Source organism: Acanthaster planci, linkage group LG01, assembly GCF_054643075.1.
Source record: "Acanthaster planci isolate LZ-2023a linkage group LG01, COTS_SCS, whole genome shotgun sequence".
NCBI classification, from domain to species: domain Eukaryota; kingdom Metazoa; phylum Echinodermata; class Asteroidea; order Valvatida; family Acanthasteridae; genus Acanthaster; species Acanthaster planci.
The window spans coordinates 33769369-33789055 of NC_141777.1; the positions used below are offsets into that span (position 1 = coordinate 33769369).

The 19687-nt window shown below is 41.9% G+C and overlaps 1 protein-coding gene across 2 annotated transcripts in view; it reads right to left on the reverse strand.

Annotated features, from left to right (window-relative positions):
- Positions 1-19687, reverse strand: part of LOC110987135 (son of sevenless homolog 2-like) — a 43725-nt gene that overhangs the window by 6814 nt on the left and 17224 nt on the right. The window contains exons 5-27 of one of the 2 annotated variants that reach the window (XM_087135812.1): positions 18000-18080; positions 17405-17626; positions 16496-16639; positions 15733-15843; positions 14728-14823; positions 14315-14365; positions 12157-12236; positions 11803-11974; positions 10836-10992; positions 9880-10000; positions 9361-9444; positions 8851-9065; positions 8246-8366; positions 7053-7209; positions 5392-5493; positions 4747-4902; positions 4051-4140; positions 3740-3832; positions 3376-3493; positions 2774-2946; positions 1980-2096; positions 901-987; positions 91-220 (exon numbers count right to left, since the gene is read on the reverse strand). In XM_087135812.1, coding sequence (XP_086991938.1) covers positions 91-220; positions 901-987; positions 1980-2096; positions 2774-2946; positions 3376-3493; positions 3740-3832; positions 4051-4140; positions 4747-4902; positions 5392-5493; positions 7053-7209; positions 8246-8366; positions 8851-9065; positions 9361-9444; positions 9880-10000; positions 10836-10992; positions 11803-11974; positions 12157-12236; positions 14315-14365; positions 14728-14823; positions 15733-15843; positions 16496-16639; positions 17405-17626; positions 18000-18080 — 2878 coding nt within the window. Of the gene's footprint in view, positions 1-90; positions 221-855; positions 988-1979; positions 2097-2773; positions 2947-3375; positions 3494-3739; positions 3833-4050; positions 4141-4746; positions 4903-5391; positions 5494-7052; positions 7210-8245; positions 8367-8850; positions 9066-9360; positions 9445-9879; positions 10001-10835; positions 10993-11802; positions 11975-12156; positions 12237-14314; positions 14366-14727; positions 14824-15732; positions 15844-16495; positions 16640-17404; positions 17627-17999; positions 18081-19687 lie in introns of both variants that reach the window. The other variant, XM_087135810.1, reaches the window with a different exon arrangement.

Below are 19687 nucleotides of genomic sequence, written 5' to 3' on the forward strand. Positions count from 1 at the left end.
CGGCAGTCGGTAGGCTTCACAGGGACAACCTTTCATAGAATATAATGGCCTTCATTCCAAAAGATATTTGATTGAAAGCCAAGTCTATACCTATCTCAACTTGTGCAAACACGCTGTTGTCAAAGTCAGAAGTACTGGAGGGTGTGGTTGGGGTGTGTGGGGAGGGTGGAGTCCCACTCACTGCCTTGATGGGGGTGGTGGAGTCCTCATCTGTCGTTCTCTGTGAGAACATACAAATTGAAAACAGAAATGGGTGGAGTTCCTCCGTCGATATGAAGGAAGTGTGTTGAGTGACCAGTACTGTAAATTTACAGTACAATAAAAAGACTTGGAGTGGTTTTTGTCAATTTGCATCCCAGCAACACAATCATGTTAGGTGGTGTGCTATTTTCACACTGCTAGTGCCTCACACAGGCTCAGGCAGCCACTTAAAGTGAGAAGTACAGGATGGAAAAACTCCTAAATGGGTCAAAAATATCGATGACCTCGGTTCTTGGTGACATGTTGGCCATGGGTTCAACATTGTGTGAAAATTCTATCCATGTCTGTTGTCATTCGTTCATCCTGTTCCTTGTGACTGGTCTTGTGACGTGTGACTGGTCTTATGACGGTCTTGTGACTGGTTTGGGTCTGTTCTTGTGACTGGTGTTGTCACTGTCTTGACTGCAACATCACTAGGTATCAAAATATCCTTTCTCATTCACGCACATTCAAACTCAAGCCATATGCGTTAATGCCTCACACACAAATAGTCAGATTATTTTGAGGTGCTCTGAGCTTTTGCTTTTTTCAGTTTAGAAGTACAAGGCAAGAACTGTCAAGGAGACAGAAACCAAGACTTCCTTGGCTGGTTACCGTTGATAGCAGTGGTGGCTTCAGTTCCATACTTCCATACCCTACCTTCGTCAGGGTACCGACTACAGACGGGTGGCGTACTGCCGAGGGCTTGATCCCTGGAGACTTCAAGGGGTATTCAAACTTTCGGGGCTGAGAGGAAAAATCAGAAGCAGAATACGAGGAGGTGATCAGGAGAGGCATAGGACAAGAGTGAACGGAAGGACTGATTAGACTTGACGATACATTTTCAACATTGCTGACTGAATTTGTTTGATAACACAATGGTTGCAGTTTTTTTCAAAGATGGACTTTCCAAATGCTAACCCACAGTGGTCATTTACCAGTGATTTAGTGCCAAATTTCTTGCCACATCATTGCTTTCCTACTGCCACTTGAGGGCGCCACACACAACCTCAACCGCCATGGACTAATTCTGGCCTCTTTGTGTGTGCAAGCGTGGGGACGTCGAGTGGCACTTCATACAAAATTTGCCAGGATGTGTTTTGCCAGGACATCCTCCGGAATCGAGAGACAGGAAACCCCCATGTTGCCAGTCATCTGAAGTGAAGTGGTTAAAAATCCCACCCAATACAAGGCAGAGGATGCTCATGTGTTTCACTGCAGTCTTGTTTGTTCTTTGATGGACAGAAGAAGTTGTTGCCTCAGATAAAGCTCTGACATGCAATTACAAGCGTAAACTACTTACATTCTAACTATATCCCACAGAAAAAGCATGAACTCTCTCAATTTGAGCGTACATGTTTCCCTTTTTGCCAGTTAACTTTTTTAAGATATCTCAATCCACTGTCTCTATTTCTGATGTGTCCTTACCATCTTCATTGGTAGGCGTGCGAGGCCCAGTGGCATATTGAGGGGCGGGGGACCAGTTGCCCCCCTGCCTTAAGACACACTGCCATTCTTGTTTGTTTTGGGGGTTTGTTTTTTTATGAATTGAAAGCACCAACATTTTAGAAATACCATTATCACCTTTCTTTTGAGTGGGGGTGGTACTAAGGATTCTTTTATGTATGAAAGAATTTCTAGTAAGACAATCTTTTTTTTGGAAAAACTTCCCATTTTACCCCCCTAGACACAAGACCACTAATCAGCTCATGAGATCTCATTTCTCTGATAATACTTACAAATTTGGGTGGCTGCTTGCAATTTCTTGGCTCAATCTCCAGTGATTTCTCGTACAAATAATCGTTGAACTCCTTCTCTGACTTGTCCTCCATGGGGTCCAAGTTTTCAAAGAATCTCTGAAATTCAAAACCACATGCAGACATGCTTTCAAATCCATCTTGATCTCACAAAGTTACCATCAAGTTGGAGAGAGGCAATTTGGGCTAGAGCTTTGGGCTAGAGCTTTGGGCTGCAGCTTTGGGCTACAGCTTTGGGCTACAGCTTTGGGCTACAGCTTTGACCTGCTGTGCTGTGAACCTAACAGCCACGGACAGAAAATAATGCCTAGTTCAGTTCTAAAGATTTTGTTGCAACCTCAATCACAACTGTTTCCAAGGCGCAGCACTGAAACCATTGGAATCAAAGTAGAACAGCTGCTTTTGTCAAATGGATAGCAGTACTCAGTGGTGTATGCACCTGTCAGACACAGTCTCTGACAAAGTGGATACAGACAGGGTCAGTGTGAAAAACATATCCCCTGCCCATCGAGAGCTATGCAACTAACAATAAATATAACCAGCACTCTGGTCCAGTTTTAGACGGACTTTGTGCTTACATTGGACATAAGCACTCCTCGGCCAAGTCTTTAGATGATTTCAATTGCCTTGCTAAGGAATTTAGAGGGGACTGAATATGTTTTGATACTGAGGAAACCAATCCTAAGATGGGTTCCAAGCTAAGACGAGATGCTATTCCTAAGACAACTCTTGGTATTCTGTGAAATCGGCCCATGCTCTCTAGGACAATCCGTTACCTTGATTGCCTTGTCACTCTGCAGACAGTAAGGCTGGTTCTGATACTGCTGGATCTCGCCCGTGATCTCTGCCACTTTCCTTCTCTTGCTAAAGTTGATTAAGCCTTCCACCTCCGAGTGCAGGAAGTCTGGGTTGCCCTGCTCCGTGAAGAGGATGTTGGAGAGGTACATGCCTACAGCGAGCGGGAGAAATGCGGGGAGCACCGAGGGCAGGATTAGGAGATGCCTCTCAGCTTACACAGACAAGCAAACCGACCATATCAGTGTTGCAGTCAAGAACTACGAAAGTGGTTGTCACAAGACATCAAGTGCTTTCACTGAATAGTTCTGGTTTTTGTGAAATTTGGGTTGATACATCCTGGACAAACATGAAGTTTCATTACCTGTCAGCAATTTTTTCACTGATTGCTTCCAAAACTCTCCTTTTTCTCCTTTTTTTAAAAAGAGCCAGAGACGTTTCAGAACATCATAGAATGACCTCAAATTTCGGCTCTTCCCCTGGTCTAAGATCATTTCATTTGAACTATACAAGATATTTTTTCGATACTGCACCGGTAGGCTGCACTCGGTGCATCCAGGAACCTAGTGTGCCTGGTACCCACCTACAAATGGTACACATGGTGGATTGATAGAGCGCAACTTCTCTGTGTACTTCTTGTAGTGGTCTCCCGAAAGCTCCTTGGCCTCTTCCAGAGCCTGCTTCTTCCTGAGGGACAAATCCTGAAAAATTAGAAAAGATCAAATTCATCATTCCGAAGCTGCAGGAAAATCACATGCAATAATGGACAAGTCCTCAAGCGTCCCTATTTAACAGAAAAAAGTTCTCTTCTGCGAAATTACTACACTGCTTTTCCCTCCTACATCGCTGCTGTGTGACAAAACCCGTCAGGCACAAGAGGCAAAAAGACAACCCCCCCTTCCACCCCTAATGCTTCCCTCCTGCCCATCTATAAGGGGATTACTCACCCTGAATGTGTGCTCTAGTCTGTATATAGCAGAGGAATTCAAGGCACTGACAACTTCCATCACGCCATTGAAGTTATTCAACTCTTGAAACACCTGCAAATCCACAAGAAAAGGTTATGCTGCAACTACAGGCTCATATCAACTCTTGGAGAAAAAAAAACTGGAAAAAGTCTCAGACATGACATTTAAAATGCTAAACTTGTGGCGCCAAGTTGGCTTGTTTGCAGCCGTAATTTTTATTGGCGCAAGCTACATTTCCTATAAAAGCCTAAAAATGAGCGATAAAGAGTTCGGCTAAAACTGCTACTCACCATCATTATTTCTATAATTCTAGACAGAACAGCAACTCGCTCCTCAAAGTTCTCAGCCTCTACGATGCATTTCTCCAACCACAGAATAAGCTTTATTTGGATGAAAATACGCACAAAGAGGAATGACCTCATCAGCCAAGTCTTCCAACAAATTTCAAATGCTGTTTTTGCGACTATAAGCAAAACAGGCAAAGTCACCTTCTCTATTTCACATGCTGTTATATCAATCCAGTTACAATTTTCATATTAACTTTGATTACAATCTCACTGATTTCCACTAACCCACACTGGTCACAACCAATAACTTGCAAGAAGCCATGGATGGCTCCTGTTTTTTGGATGGCAGACAAGTGCAAACTTTGAATCCTGGCAGTACTCAAGTAAGATATTTCACACAGCTGTGCTTACAATGTAGGATGAACATTGGCTTTGGGCAGTGATTGAATTTAAGTACCTTGCTTGATTCAACATCACGAAAAAATCATATCCTTACTTGAAATATCACATAAACACTGCAAAATATGATTCATGAGACATTTTTGATCAAGTTCCCCAATTTTTGGAAAACCATTTTTCGTACAGTACATATTTGTCAGGGATAACAGTAGAAGCATAATCATCACGGAGCAAAACACCACATCAATGAGTGTATCATGACCAATGATTAGGAGATTGCATTAAGCAATGAAGTGTTACCATGTTGGAGTGGTGGATCATCTTCAGTAAGTTGGGTGAGGTGATGCTCTTATCTTTCTTGGTCCATACGGTGCCGACCAGCTCAGAGGGTTGGACTGCCCGGAATAAATCAGCCTCCAGTGTTGTCAACTGCCGAGCGATCTCAATGGGATGTAACTAAGAGGTAAGACGGGAACATGTTAACGCCCTTGAAGACGCTGAGTATGAATAAGCAACAACAACGGGGAGTGAAATTGTTCCCCTTGCTTGTACTACAAAATGTGCAAAAAATCATATCCCTACCCCCCCCAACTCCCCTGGCGCCCCCCAAGTCTTACACGCTGGGAGTAACATTCCTTTCTGCTGAAATGAAGATCATTGTCTCCAGCCCCAGAAATCTTCGACTCCGCAATGTCAATGTCATTTTTCACACAGCCACGGGGGTCAGGGTTATGAATTGAGACTCAAGTCCTCATCTCAAAGCCATGAGAGTCGTTATCTGAGTTTTTGTTCTTTGTGAGGGTTTTGGTAGTATCTTGTCTTTTGAAGTCAGCAGTTTCAGGAGTAAACAAAATCACGCCTGGAACAAGTGAGTTGTGGAGTAATACCATCGGTAAGTGGTTAAACATGACAGGGTCTACCTAATTAATGAGTTTGTATATTTACCGTCATGAGGTCAAATTCAGAAGGTGTTCTAGTGATGTGCCATTCCAATAAAGGTGGATCCCTCTCAAATGTGATCTCACGAATGCACTGGTCAGCCTCTTGCTGTAAAGAGACCGAGCAGAGAACAAACTCAGTAATGAGTAATGGTTGACAAATCCATGAGAAAATGCTGCATCAAAGTCCTGACAAAATATAACGTACTATTCAGCGCTTTCAGGGACAACGGTTTAATCATATGCTACCGGGGAGCCTGGTTTCGGGCACATAGGCTGTATGCATGAAACTGGGAGCCTGAAACCAGACAAAAGAGCTGGGCCTTGTAACAAAAGACCATACTCGGAAAAAAAGACCAAGCTGCTGGGAATTGCAAACATTTTTTTCAGTTGTCAATAGCGGAGGAAATCCATCCTTATTTTGAGAGATTATATCACTGTTTATGGCATTCAGCACGACCGTATTACCGCTGGGAACAAAAGCGCTCCAGCTAGGAGTGATACAATAACGCTGCACGCTAATCTGGCCCCTATTGAAAAGAAGCCAGTAGGGCACTGTGCCAGTTTCGGGAAGAAAAGAAAGTTACACAACACTACATAATCTGGGCTCTTTTTACATGACAGCAGGCCTGGCTGAAATACTTGGGCGTCAATAGAGCAGTCACTAGACAGTTATTCGTGTGGGTGTAAACATCCAGTAAATGAAGCTATGGTTTTTGAAGAATTTTAAACCGGAAAATTTTGAAAATCTCCCAGTTGTACATCATGCAACTTCAAATTCCACCCGGCAGCAAGTGGTTAATGCTCTCACAATGTCCAATTCAGACATTTTATGAGAACAAATGTATTTCAAAGGTGTGTTATCTTGGACCTCCAATGTAATCTTGCAAGAAGCGGTGGCCTCACAAAACCAAGCAAATATTGCGACGTTCCTTGATGACCCAATGGCTATATATTTTGCAATATTTAATAACAATTCAATGACACGCATTTGCGAAATTAACGGTTCGAATCAAATGGGTTAAGCTCGATGGGGCCAGGTCAAATTAGGATTGATTTGGATTGAGTTGATGTGAACACTAAACAGGGGTAAACTCAGGCTGAGACAAGTTATGTTGGGTTGACCTGGGTTAGGTTGGGTTTGGTTTGTGTTGGACTGTGTTGAGGGGTATAGTCAAGCTGGTACTGACTGGATTAAGTTGGGTTGGCCTAGGTTAAGGTTGGGATGTATTGGGTTGGGCTTGTGTTACGCGGTGCTGAGTTGGTGCAGTCGGGCTGTTGATTTGGCCTGAGTTTCGTTTAAGGTGATGTTACAACCGTATGGGTGGAAGCGTAGAAACAGGCATTTCACAATACAGTGCCTAACCAAAAGGTTTCAAGGTTACAGTCCACAAAAATATGGAACTTTAAGTTTCCTGTGTACAACACAGCCAGCTAACAGATTTTGTCAACTGTTTCCCACGATGCACTACAGAAAAGGCCTCTCGGAGGCAACCCCTTGGTGGTGTACTACATTGAGAATCACCCGTATTAAGTGGGACAGGTCAAATTGGGTTAAGTTTGATTGAGCTGAAGTTGGGTTTGGCCCTGAATTGATTGAGTTCCAGTTCGTTGACAATTTGCACACTGACAGATTGACAAAATGTGGCGAATTCATCAATCACCTACCCTCCTCTGAACAATCTTCTTGATTGACTCCGCCCACTTCCTCATGGCCTTGCCTTTGACTTGGTCAATGAACTCCATCAGTCTCTTTGGAAGGTCCGGGTTGCGTTCAAAGTCATAGAAGTGACGGTCAACCCAGTGTCTCAACACATTCAGGACCCTTGACGAGTAAATGAGAGAAACCCAATGTGAACTTCGAACGTGTAACAGAGAGAGTCTTGGCATCAACAGACAGTTCAGTTAAGGCATTGCCTCACCAGCAATAGAGTGTACAATAACAAAGGGAATGCTTGTGTCAGAGTTCATTTGAATGGCTTGTGACTTAGCTTTCTGAGTGATTTGTGATGGGCTCGTAGGAATATGTGATGGGCTCGCAGGGATTTGTGATGGACTTGCAGGGACTTGTGATGGGCTCGCAAAACCCTAGTACATTTGTGTGGCAAATGTCTGTTTCATTTGATGGCATGCCTGTGAAGATATATTTATTACTAAGGGAATAAATATGTGTTTGTTAATGTTTGAGCCCGGCCCAGCACACATTTATTTCCATTCATAAATACCTTTTTAGTCTGAGCGTCAAAGAAGTCAATATGTGATGGATTTCCAGTGATTTGTTCTAGAATTTTATTGTCATTTTCCCAAACACCACCTTCCATTTTACGGAATATTCCTCATGCAAATTGTCCAGTTGATGCGTGCATGGCGAGCCGCGTGTAAAGACTCTTGACCAATCAGAATCGATTAAACTGTCTTGCATCAGGTGCCAACACTTGATTAACGCAGCAAGCAATATCAAATGTTAATACACAATCAAGTTGCACGTTGTTAAATGGGGAGACTGAGGTATGTAGAATGCAACATATAGTAACTGTGTTTTCATGTAATAAACTTACTACTGTTCTATTATTCTACCCGTATACATTGATACATATAATACCTTATAAGACCACTATTAATATTCATAGATGACTCTCCAACACCAACCCAATAATTTCCAGAGTGATTACACGATTCAACTTTTTTTTACCTTACAATTATCGTTGTTTGATATTCTGGCTACTCACTATCACATATATGCTGCTGAAAAAACTAAACTCAACAATTTCCCTAAAATGAAAACAAATGGATAAAGTCTGACGGTACCTTAGCTGTATAACAAATAAATAAAAACCAAGAAGGGGCAGGTCTGACGGTACCTTAGCTGTATAGGCTGTGCATATTCCTTGCGGAACCTTTTCAGGTCCTCCCTGACCACTATGGCTCCTCTGTCCAACGCAATGCGGTCCTCCTCTGTGGGCTCGGGGTCTTGGATCTCAAATGTGATGGCAAGGGAGTCAAGGCAAATCTGCTCGAGCAATGCTGATGTTAGTCTCCATATCCAGGAGTATTTGTACCTTGACACAGAGTACTTTAAGCTGACTCGGGCTTGGCTTGTGGCCAATACTTTTAGACCCAGTAAAAAGCAATCATTTACAGCATAATACTTCTACCTCCTTTGTTTTGAATAAAAATTCTGGAAACGAAGGGCATCACATGTAAAATGTGTCTACTTGCTCAAGCAGGATAATCCAATAATTTTAGGTGAGAACAAAGCATTAACATGGAAAAGGTGTCAGTGAACACCTGAGGCAAAATTAGCCTGCTGGCCATTTTGAAATAAAAGCATGACTTTTCCTTTCTTGGAAACAAACTCCATAAAATTCTTAAATATTTAAATTGATTAATGCACACTGTTGCATACTACTGGCTTCTGACCAATTCAGCAATGGTATCTTCACCTGACCACTACAGTTCAAAGGATATCTATCAATAAGAAGTGAGAGTAGTTCCTGCGGTTTGCAGAATGACCGGTAGGTGGTCAAGAAGGTCCGGACGAATGAAGGGTCAGCGTACTTATGATATGTCAGCCTCTCTATCAGCTTCAGCAGGGTACCGCCTTTAATCAGTGGTACCCCTGCTCGAGACTTCTGACCTTCCTCAAAGACAATGTTGTTTGGGGAGTCCTCCTCAGCAAATCTGAGTTTGTCACAGGCACACAAAAAGGTTTTCAAATTGAACATCGGCCAAATTAGCTTCAGACAAATCATTTCAAATGGAAAAAAGTACTGTCTTAGCTAGGAAGGTATAGTTTACGTCAAAACTGCAAGCAAGACTTTACAATCAAAGTCTACTCGGTAGACTTCCCATAAACATGTTTGCATTAACATTACTTTCAACCCCCACCCCCCAAAAAATCTAACACTTAAAAAAACATCTTGTTTTAATGTTTTGCATTTCAGAGGTGTTCATGTAGGTAACATAAGAGACCTACTTGTATTCTGCTGTCGTGGGCAGTCGGAGGGGCTGCTGTGCCTCTTCCTCGGCCAATATCGTGTCTAACATCCTCTCAATAGTACTGTCAAAAGAAAAGGACAAAATATATACTTCAAACTGGAGGGTACATTACCACTGAAGTATCAAAATATTCACAAATTCCATGCAAAACAGATAGGTAATGGTTGGAGTTGTAACCAACTCCATGATGGGTGGGACATCTAACTCGTGTCTTCTGCTCATGGATGCTCTCTCTTATCATGTTGAATACAGACTTTCCTTCGGTAACTCAAGAGAGGTTAAGAGAACAGTCTATCAATAATAGTGACAGACAAGTTGAACCTGATCAGCCTTACAATACGAAGTCCACAAATATTGAATTCTTGCTGTAACAGCATACCTCAAAGACATTAAGTGCCACAATTCCACTATCAGAAACAAGGTTTTTCTCTCCCATCTTCTGAAACAGAGAGAAAATAAAGAGCTCTCGCTCGTGTTGAAAAATGAGAATCCTCACCTTCTTAAACACAATGTGGTGAGTGCCTCCATCCAAGTCGTCTTCTCGTCCCGATTTTTGGCAAAGAAGATTATTGGCGGGTGCTGCTCTTTTAACTTAATCTCAAATCCATGCTTAAAATCTGACAAAAGAAATGAACAATAATACAGTCAAAACACACATGAACAGCAACAAAGCTTCAGCAGACACTGTGTGATAACTACATGTACAAACACAACCAGGAACATCGTATGAGAATCAGCAATCATATTCAAAATCAATTATCAGAAGCAGTAACGGCACCAACATAAATAAAGATAAATAATAATAATCTTATATAGCGCCAAATCCATTAACTAGATAGAAATCCAGAAACTAAATAATTAACAAAATAATCTGATCCAAGTAAAATTTCTTAAAAACATTTTGTTACAGAGAGTTACATCAAAACCAAAGCCAAAACCAAGGTAGTTTAAACTTTGGACATATCATTCAATGGCATATAAAAAGATTAACTATAAGAACCAGCATTTAGAAATCATAAGGACTAAAAAACACTCAACATGTCAATCACTAGCAGCAGTATGGCAATCGCTAGCAGCAGCATGGCAATCACTAGTTGCGGCAGGGCAAACAGCTAGCAGCAGCATGGCAATCACTAGCAGCAGCATGGCAATCACTAGCAGCAGCATGGCAATCACTAGCAGCAGCATGGCAATCACTAGCAGCAGTATGGCAATCGCTAGCAGCAGCATGGCAATCACTAGCAGCAGCATGGCAATCACTAGCAGCAGCATGGCAATCACTAGCAGCAGCATGGCAATCACTAGCAGCAGCATGGCAATCACTAGCAGCAGCATGGCAATCACTAGCAGCAGCATGGCAATCTCTAGCAGCAGCATGGCAATCACTAGCAGCAGCATGGCAACAAACAGTCTAAGAGAAACAATGAGGTAACACTAAACCAGTTTTCTTACCATCTGTATCTTCCCTGTCCACTAGACTAATCTTCCGCAGTGCATAGCGTTCCTTAAATCGGTACTCTGGCGAGCTGCTGGTAACTGACTTACGAGCATTCTGCTTGCAGCAGACTATCATCAAGTCAAACAGGAAGATATGCCTCTCCGTGTTTGCCTGCAAGAAGAAACAAAAAGTAGTCAATGACATACTTATAACCTCAAGACCACATTACAGAATGATGCAGCATGCAAGTGTTTAGTTCCAGTATTCTGGGGCCTTGCTATTGAGTAACGTTTTGCAGTGATCCTGGGAAGACAAGTTAGTAAATATTTTCTAGCACTCTACAAAACTCTTCACACGTCCTTGAAACACCTTCGTGACACCATTCTTCATTCTGTGCGTAACTCCACCAAAGCATGTACTCTTTTTCAAAACGACTGATTCTGGTGTTGTAATAGCTGAATACACGAACCTGGTCTGACAACATGCACTTTGTTGTCAAGCAATAAGAACTGTAATGTTTATAGGATGACCTCTTAGCAGAAGAGTAGATGGCACAATGTAGTTAACTTATTACAGTCAGCAATGGGCTCACTGTCTGCGCATACTGGATAACGTGCGAATGGCATACAGCATTCACAACTGATTTTCGACAGAATGTGCACAAAAGAATAGCCCCCATTACTGAGAGAGAAACACACTGCACAATGGTCAACAACTGTAAGAGATATTACTCATAGTTCTACTGCAAACCTATTGCAGTACTTACCGATAATTTGCTACCTTCATCATAAAAAACTTCAAATCTCAACTAATACCAGGCTACCTCAGCATCACCTACGTCTGCTTCTGTTACGCCAAAATTGCGGGTATGCCTTGAGGTCATTAATGGTTGTCCAAGGTCCATACTTGCAAAACACAAAAACAGTTGAGCTGCATGTACCTGTCCACAATGAGTTACCCCCCAAAAAGCCCCAGCCATACCTTTTTGTTCTTGCCAGCATGGACTTTGCCAAGGTTTCCTTCAATGATGAACTCGTTACACAACTGATTGATGTCTTTGCCTTCCCAGCCCTCAATGTTCTTCTGGATTTCATTCATCTTCTGAATGCTGAGCTGCCGTGAGGCAACCCGTCGGTGGAATCGCAACGTCTCACTATATTTGAAGAAAGTAAAAGTGTGCAACCTGCATTAATGCTGCGCTGTCACAACCTGAAGATAAATCCAAATGTGCACAGCAAAAACACGTACCTTGGGGCATTTTGCCTTTTCCTTCAAAGACAACTAAAAAGGTCAAATCTAAAATTGAAGAGAACCTTCCCTTCTGTGTGTACATACCCTGCTTTCCGTTTAGGTAAATTTCCTATTGTGCATATTTTCTCCAGGTCCGTCTGAAGTGTCTTCAGGGCACCAGACGCCTACATTTAACCACAGAGTAACAAAATGTCAGTTGTTCAAACATGCATGTATCCAATGAAAAGGCTTCCAACCAGTGAGGCACTGAGGTACACCGCTGTAGTACTTGCACTCGCATGTACTCACACTGATGGCAATACACTTGACTACAACTGGTATTAAGAGACCTACATGTACTGATGACTTCATGCTTTGCTTGCAAGTACACTTTCCAATGGGGCTTTGAAGCTGGTGTCCCCACCCTGCCCATAGGAAAGGGTACATGTAAACAAAACATGATGTAAGTTCAAAGGCCTATGGTACTTCTTGCAGTGCAGTACATTTGTCTGTACCCAGATTCATAATTGAGTTGTACCCAACATCAATACTGTTGACATACGGTTGAACAATATCATTTCTGGGGTTGGCAAACAGCTCAACTTCCCGAGGTGTGTACATGTACGATGGCAGACGAATCAGCACCAGATACCAAAAGGAGACTGACTTGACCATCTACTCAACGGACTACCTCCAGGGACCGAATATGACGCTGAATACCGGTGATTTACAATAATACGACATCCACTACCATTTCTGACATAGAGCAATGCTAAAAAAAAGTAAGCTGCTTTCTTCTGAACTATTGTGAACAACATGACAGCAACCTGTACGGCCCTCTTCCGTAACCTAATCTTTGTAGCGGTGAGGCAAAATGTAGGATTAACCACTATGTACACCTAAATTATGTAAAAGACGGCATGCATGTAAATGTACATGTACCTTTAAGGGCGAACAGACTACCTGACCCACCTGTGGGATAAAATTTGATCAAACAGCCATCTTATGAGTCACTAATGATTACAAAAGAACCGATACAAATATGTTGAAACTGAAACCAAAGGGAAAGAAATGTGAAAATGCCTCAGGCACCCAAACATATAATGGTATTCAGCTAAACCAAAACCAATTAAACCTGGCCTGCGTTACTAAACAAGAGAAAAAAAAATACAGTCAATTAAAATTCACGTGATGGGCTAGCTGCTATGATGATATGCTAAGAATAGATGGTTGTCACATAAGTATGCACTTTGCAAAAAATTTTGACAACTTACAACTGTGAAGGGGTTACTGCAGGCAGGTAAGAATAAATGACATTTGTGAATTTACTGGTAGTGACCATTTTTCTCTTCATTCCATATTGAATAGCAAATATGGTATTAACCTATGACAATGGCAACAAATCTGTTGAGAGGAGCCAACCAAAGACATTTCAGGAGGAGATGTGAGAGGAACAAAGTCCAAGAGACTCTAGGCAACTAAGAAAGAATGGCTACTACTGATATCACATCAGGCCATTGAGGATGGATTCCCCCAGTTCAACTTGACCCCTGGTCCCGCTAATAGAGTGAGCAGGTACATGTACATTATCGGTTCTGATCTTACACCAGGCCCCACTGGAAAACACAGCGAAGCCTAAATAGAGCATGAACAGGGGTAGGCACTGCCTGTCATCTGTGAACACTGAAGAATCACAACACGGCCCAGAGGGCAGAGTTAAAATACCGTACCAAATCTGAGAAGATGAGGCCTTAGTGGTCATCAATGCTACTAGCTCTTGCCATCCGAAGTGGAGCACTCGCTCTGTTTCACTCATGGGCGTGCTTTTTATTCCACAAAGACACCATTACCAACACCAATGAAACATACAAAAGTTCCTTCCACACCTAGTGCAAGGAAAACTCAGAGCACTTTTCATCCTTAGAACAGACAGCGCTGACTAAATGAGTAGTTTCACTAGAATTCTTCATCACCACTGTTTAAGTTGTTGCTAACAACAGGGGCACTGACAACGAATAACATGCAAACTAATAACTGTAACTGTGAGCAGACTAATAAAACAATCATTTCACATTTGACAAAGAGACAAGTGACAACCTTTTGCTCATCGGGCTAAACCAAAATCTCCAAGAATGTGTGAAAAATTACACAGGAGAATGGAAGAATTGGAGGATTGAGGACTGTTGGAGTTACTGGGCTTTTCTTGATGCATCTTACGCAGTGCGATTTTGGGGGTCAAAACGATGGTTACCGGGTAGGTTACCTGTCTCAAGCTTTCTCTGTCATCCTCATTGGGCGAGGTTTTCAGAAGTAGCTGAAACAAAAGAACAAATGAACCAGACCTTGTCAAATACCGCTTGCCTAGCCAACTTACGTGCATCTTGCACCCATAAAGGTTAACGCAGGGGAACAGTGAGATGGAATATTGTGAATAGGGTTTACAACTCTTCCAGACTGTCATCATGAACTTCATGAAGTCAATTGTTTGGAAACTTCACAAGAATAAAAGAGCCGTCCATTTAAGAGAGCAAAAGTGAGTCCGAGAATAACAAAGTGGTCATATAGGCCTACTTAATATTCACTGAATTGTCGGGGCACGTGTACAAACTTTGCTTCAGGTTTTATCTCTAATTTCTCAACTATTTTTGCAGCTTGAGGCAGGTGGCACATTGTTACCTTAAGGACATCAAAGTAGTGTATGCAGTGGTAGATGGGTTCTAGAAGGAGCTTGGGCAGGACATAGGCTACAGCGTCCTTGAAGTTATCCTGAAGCTTGAGAAAATTAGACAAAAAATGAAGTGAGAAAAATTCAAAAGAAGATCTCTAAATTTATTTTGATCTTATCATTCCTGCATGTGTACACTAGTTAGAGTTACACGCAAGGTAAATAACCGGAATTATCTTTTTTACACAACAGGGATCAAAATTAATTTCAATCTCTTGGTGGGGGCCAGTGCAGGAAGTACACCACACGGGCCCTGGTGAAAATTTGGTGGCCCTGGTTGAGTAACATGTAATGACATCGATCAGGCCCATCACACATGCCCATTTGTATCAGTCCAACTTTTATACCAAAACAGCTGATTGGCAAGCCTGGCTGGATATAAACACACTTTTTAAGACCAAAAAACTAGTTCTGCTTCTGGTTACGCAACCAATCCTAAATTTTTGGCATGACTGTAAAATTTATATTGGTAGGTTAGAAAAACACATCTAAAAAGAAAAAAAAAAAAGAAAAAACAAATCCTGTCTTTCATGTCTTCACAAAACACCTTGCAACATTTCAACGTGATGAAAGTTTTGCAAATGTGGCAATAATCCTCAAATGACCAGTGTCCCACCAGGCGATCGTTTTGGGAGAATGCAGTGGCCCGATGAATTTTTTGGTGGCCCCGGGCCAGAGGACCTCTGTTAATTTCGACCCCTGCACAATACTCTTAGAGTCCAAGGAAGAGGGTGATTATCTGACAAGCTAGTGCCCACACTGACCGAAAGTACCCCTTGGCAAAGAAGAAAGAGAGGTTGGTGGGGGCATTCAGATAAAACGTGCTGCATAAATTGGAAAGGTTACTGATAGATGAATCCCCCTACACCCCACAGTATGCCTACAAACTGCCACTCTCTCAGTAAAGGGACAAAAGAAACATGGCAGCTGTCACCAGCACCCCCAGCAAAACCAACCTGAAAGTAACGGGCCACTTCTGGCCTAGCCAGCAGCCTGTTGAGGGTTCCTCGGCTCTTGCTGCTCAGGATCTGGTTTGCGTAAGGGATGTACGGCTCAAACTCTTCACCCTGAAAGAAATCATCATACATATGTAGGCATGTTCAAGCAAGGATCATGGTTAGCAACAGTTTGACTACCTCTGACCACACCCAAGTCAACTATTCGTGACCAGCCTACTGACATTGGTTGTGCCGTCGGTTGCCAGAGCCGTTTTTAATAGCACAGTGCCTTGAGGACCAGTTACAAGAAAAAATGTCAATAAAAAGGAAATGTACAGGTATGTCACTAGAAAAAAAAATCATCTTCAACTTTTATACAATTTTGCCCTTCCCAAGGCCACTTTTCTCCACATCAGTCTAATTGTCAGACCTGACAACAGTCGACTAAAGTTGTTCACTCTTCAACTGAGAACAGATAGCTCACCAATGCCTTTTCAACTTCTGAAGTAAAAGTCACCTTGTTTAAACATCAGCAACAGGGTAAACAAATACTGCATTTCGCAGGTACAGGCACTCAAGAACTAAGCCCATCGGGCACTAAGAAGGCAGTGTTTACAAGATGCATGACGATCAGTACAATTTCAGACACTTCACAGAGTTCAAGGTCCTAACAATCATATGATATCAGGAAAGGTCGTCACGCCAACCTGACCACAACCTGCTAACCACGGTATATTCCATTACAAAAATGTGATCTTAGAGGGCTTTTGAAGTAACTTACCTCTGCTATTTCTTCAAAGCACTCCCCGATGGCAGGATAGGAGCTGTTGTCATCCATCATTTCCATGGCATCCTCCAGCTGACTCAGGAAGGAGACTGAAATGCTGTGGATGTCCAATAGGTTGCCAAAGATGTCTGCCACATCCTGGGAGTCCAGAAGGAAGACATCATTATGATCACAGCATCATAGTGAACAGCGTTCACTGCATCAAAGGCACGCACTCACTCAATGATTCTGTCCAGTGTTCAGTATAGCACTTTTAATTCTGACAGAGTTAACATTAATTGCCACGCGTGATTTTTCAAACTGCTCTCAAGCTGAGTCGGAACATCGAAACAATTTTTAGAAGGAGAAAAACCACAACAATTTAAGGGAAACACAGCAAATCTCAATCAAGGAATCTTCCAAGATAAATCCTTAAACTGTCTCCTCCAGAGCTGACATGGACCCTACCACGTGATACACGGACATCGTTGGCCAGTTTGCCATTGTGATTACCTCACTAGCATTGTGTGAACTGCCCATGATTATTGCGAATTGTCTACTGTAGAAATGTTAACAAGGATTAAGACAGGTTTGTATCACTTTTCAAGACAATTTTTGAAGAACAGCACAGAAAAGTTGACCCCAAAAATTTTTTAGCCTACTGACCCTATTTTTGAGAGGCATGTTATCGAAAGCAGAAATACTATTTTTGGCCTAATATGACTTTACCTAAAATACATGTAGCTAATGGGTTCAGTGAAACAGCTTCCAAAAAAAACCTGGCATTGGAAAGGCCAGGAGCTGTCAAGAAAGCTTAATGTCGGCCCCTGACCATACAAATGCCAAGTTAACTCTTGTTATCATTATGTGTTCTGCTCGTGAGCAGCACACTGCAAGAGACCTGCCAGATTGCCCCTCCCTCACCTGCTCACTGAAAAGGTTGGGTTCCCTGGTAAAGAGCCGCCGGAAGACCTTGATGATGAGGTTGAGGTCCCGGATGTACTGGGTCTCTTCCAGGATCATGTCCTTGACCACCTCATCATAGGTGAGAGTGCCTGTGCGGACGTCAACCTCCTGACTGTCCTCCAATGCCAGCGAGGACATGGAGACCTCTTCATCATCCTGGTGAAACATCTCCATCAGGACCTGCACAGACAGGAGGCATTACATGAATGATCATTTCCTGAATCAACACTGTGAACAACGTCTCTGAGTTAGTTTAAGCCAACACACATGTATAAAAGTATAAAAGAGTCATTTTTAAGTGAAAACAGGTACATACGAGTACATGTATGCACCATGTATACTTTATGCTCTGACATGCATTATAAAGTTCCTTTACAGTAACTGAACTGTCATTTATATTGGCAGTTGTAACTCTCCAACTTGTTCAAGAACTGAAGGACTGGTAGAATCTTCCCCCCCAAAAAAGTGACAATGACAATTTTTCACAGGCAATTTCATTCTTTCTTATGTGGCAATACTAATTATAGTTAAGTGACAGTGCTTGGAAGCTTACCTTGTCAGCACACATGGCCACTTTGATGTCCTGACAGCAAATCTCCATATGCCGTATGTTTTTCACATAGTTACCCGCCAACTGCAGCAACAAAAGAAAACAAACCAAAGTTTGGCACACAAAGCTGACATTGAATGAATTCTGCATCACAAAAGTGCATGGACTTTTCTCATTCCATCTTCAGTTATCTCACTGAAAATGACAGTTCCTATTGAAAAAGCATGGATTAAATGGAACACTAGAGGACCGTACATGTGCATGTTTCTGTACGTGAATGTTTGAAAAGAAAATTGGGATAGTACTTCATAATTCACAACACAAAACATTCACTTTAGCCAAACTACATACGGCACATGTGCCTAATGGCAACACTATTTGGCAAATGATAAGCTTGTGTTAAAAAACAAAGATTTCAAGGTACGGTAAGTCAGAAATGACTAGGAAGAATGTCCCCCCCCCAAAAAAAAAGCTTCATGATCTGCCAAGCATGGGGTGCTTTTGAAATGTTTGAACCAAAAAAAATATAAAAATACTGAAAAATTACATTATCTGCAACAATGCAACCTATCAAAAAACATTTAATGTACACATGTATGGGAAAAAATCTGGCAGCCATTACTTTTGCTAGAGGTTCAGTTTACACCTCCATGGCCTTGAGACACTTCCAATTATTCAAAAAATTTTTGCATGCTTGGCTGTTTGAAGAAAGGAGAGAAACATCCCCTAGGCATTCTCAATTACTACATGCATCACCTCCAAATTCTCTAGTAATGAAAGAATTTTGATCACCATTTTACCATCTCAATGAAGACCAAGGGAGAGAGTACAAAAAATTTTTGCACTGTTACAACAAAGGCCTTGGCACTCAAACCTGATTGGCACAGTTAGTGATTTTCAAAGAAAATTTCATGGATTTACAGGCTACAGCATATGGCTGTTATCAATGGGACAGGGTGGGCCTATTGCCTTTGTGTGATTTCAAAGTACCTGTAAATGTCAGCTAATAGGTATACATGTACATGTAGCAACTGTAAAAAAAAATTAAGTGGGTCCTTATCCATAAATGCAGCATGGGTGACTAAAGTATGTAGGTACTGGTACATTGCTATTGTGGAAGCTTTTTTGCTACCAAAGCACACAATATGAAAGCTGACTCAGTTCAAAATCTCACAAAAGAGACAGCCTCAAAGATTTTACCCTATTTCAACAGCTGTTTGTTAACCTGTGATTCTGTGAATTCTCTGAAAACCTTGTGCTGGCAAGAATTGGAATTTGGTGGCAATGAACTTTGACCTTGATGTAATGTACATGTGTGCTATGCAGTGTACATGTACGTGCATGTAAGAACAGTATCATGCCATTACAGTATGTGCAATGTACATGTACACGTAGGCTTGTCACAATTTTCTTAAATCTACATTACTATGACATCGTACATGTACATACCCAAACTTCAACCACTTCAGACAATTGTTCACATCAACACTACAATGTGGACAACCTCGTTTTTACAACGCTCACTGAATTTCACTATATACATGTAGCATCCCTCCATTCAAAGCTCTGATCATTACTACATTATACATGTAGTATTCAGGGTCCAATTATGCACATGTACCGGTACACATGTACTGGTTTGGTAGATTGATGATCCTGAGCATATGTACATGTACCTGTATGATTGGACT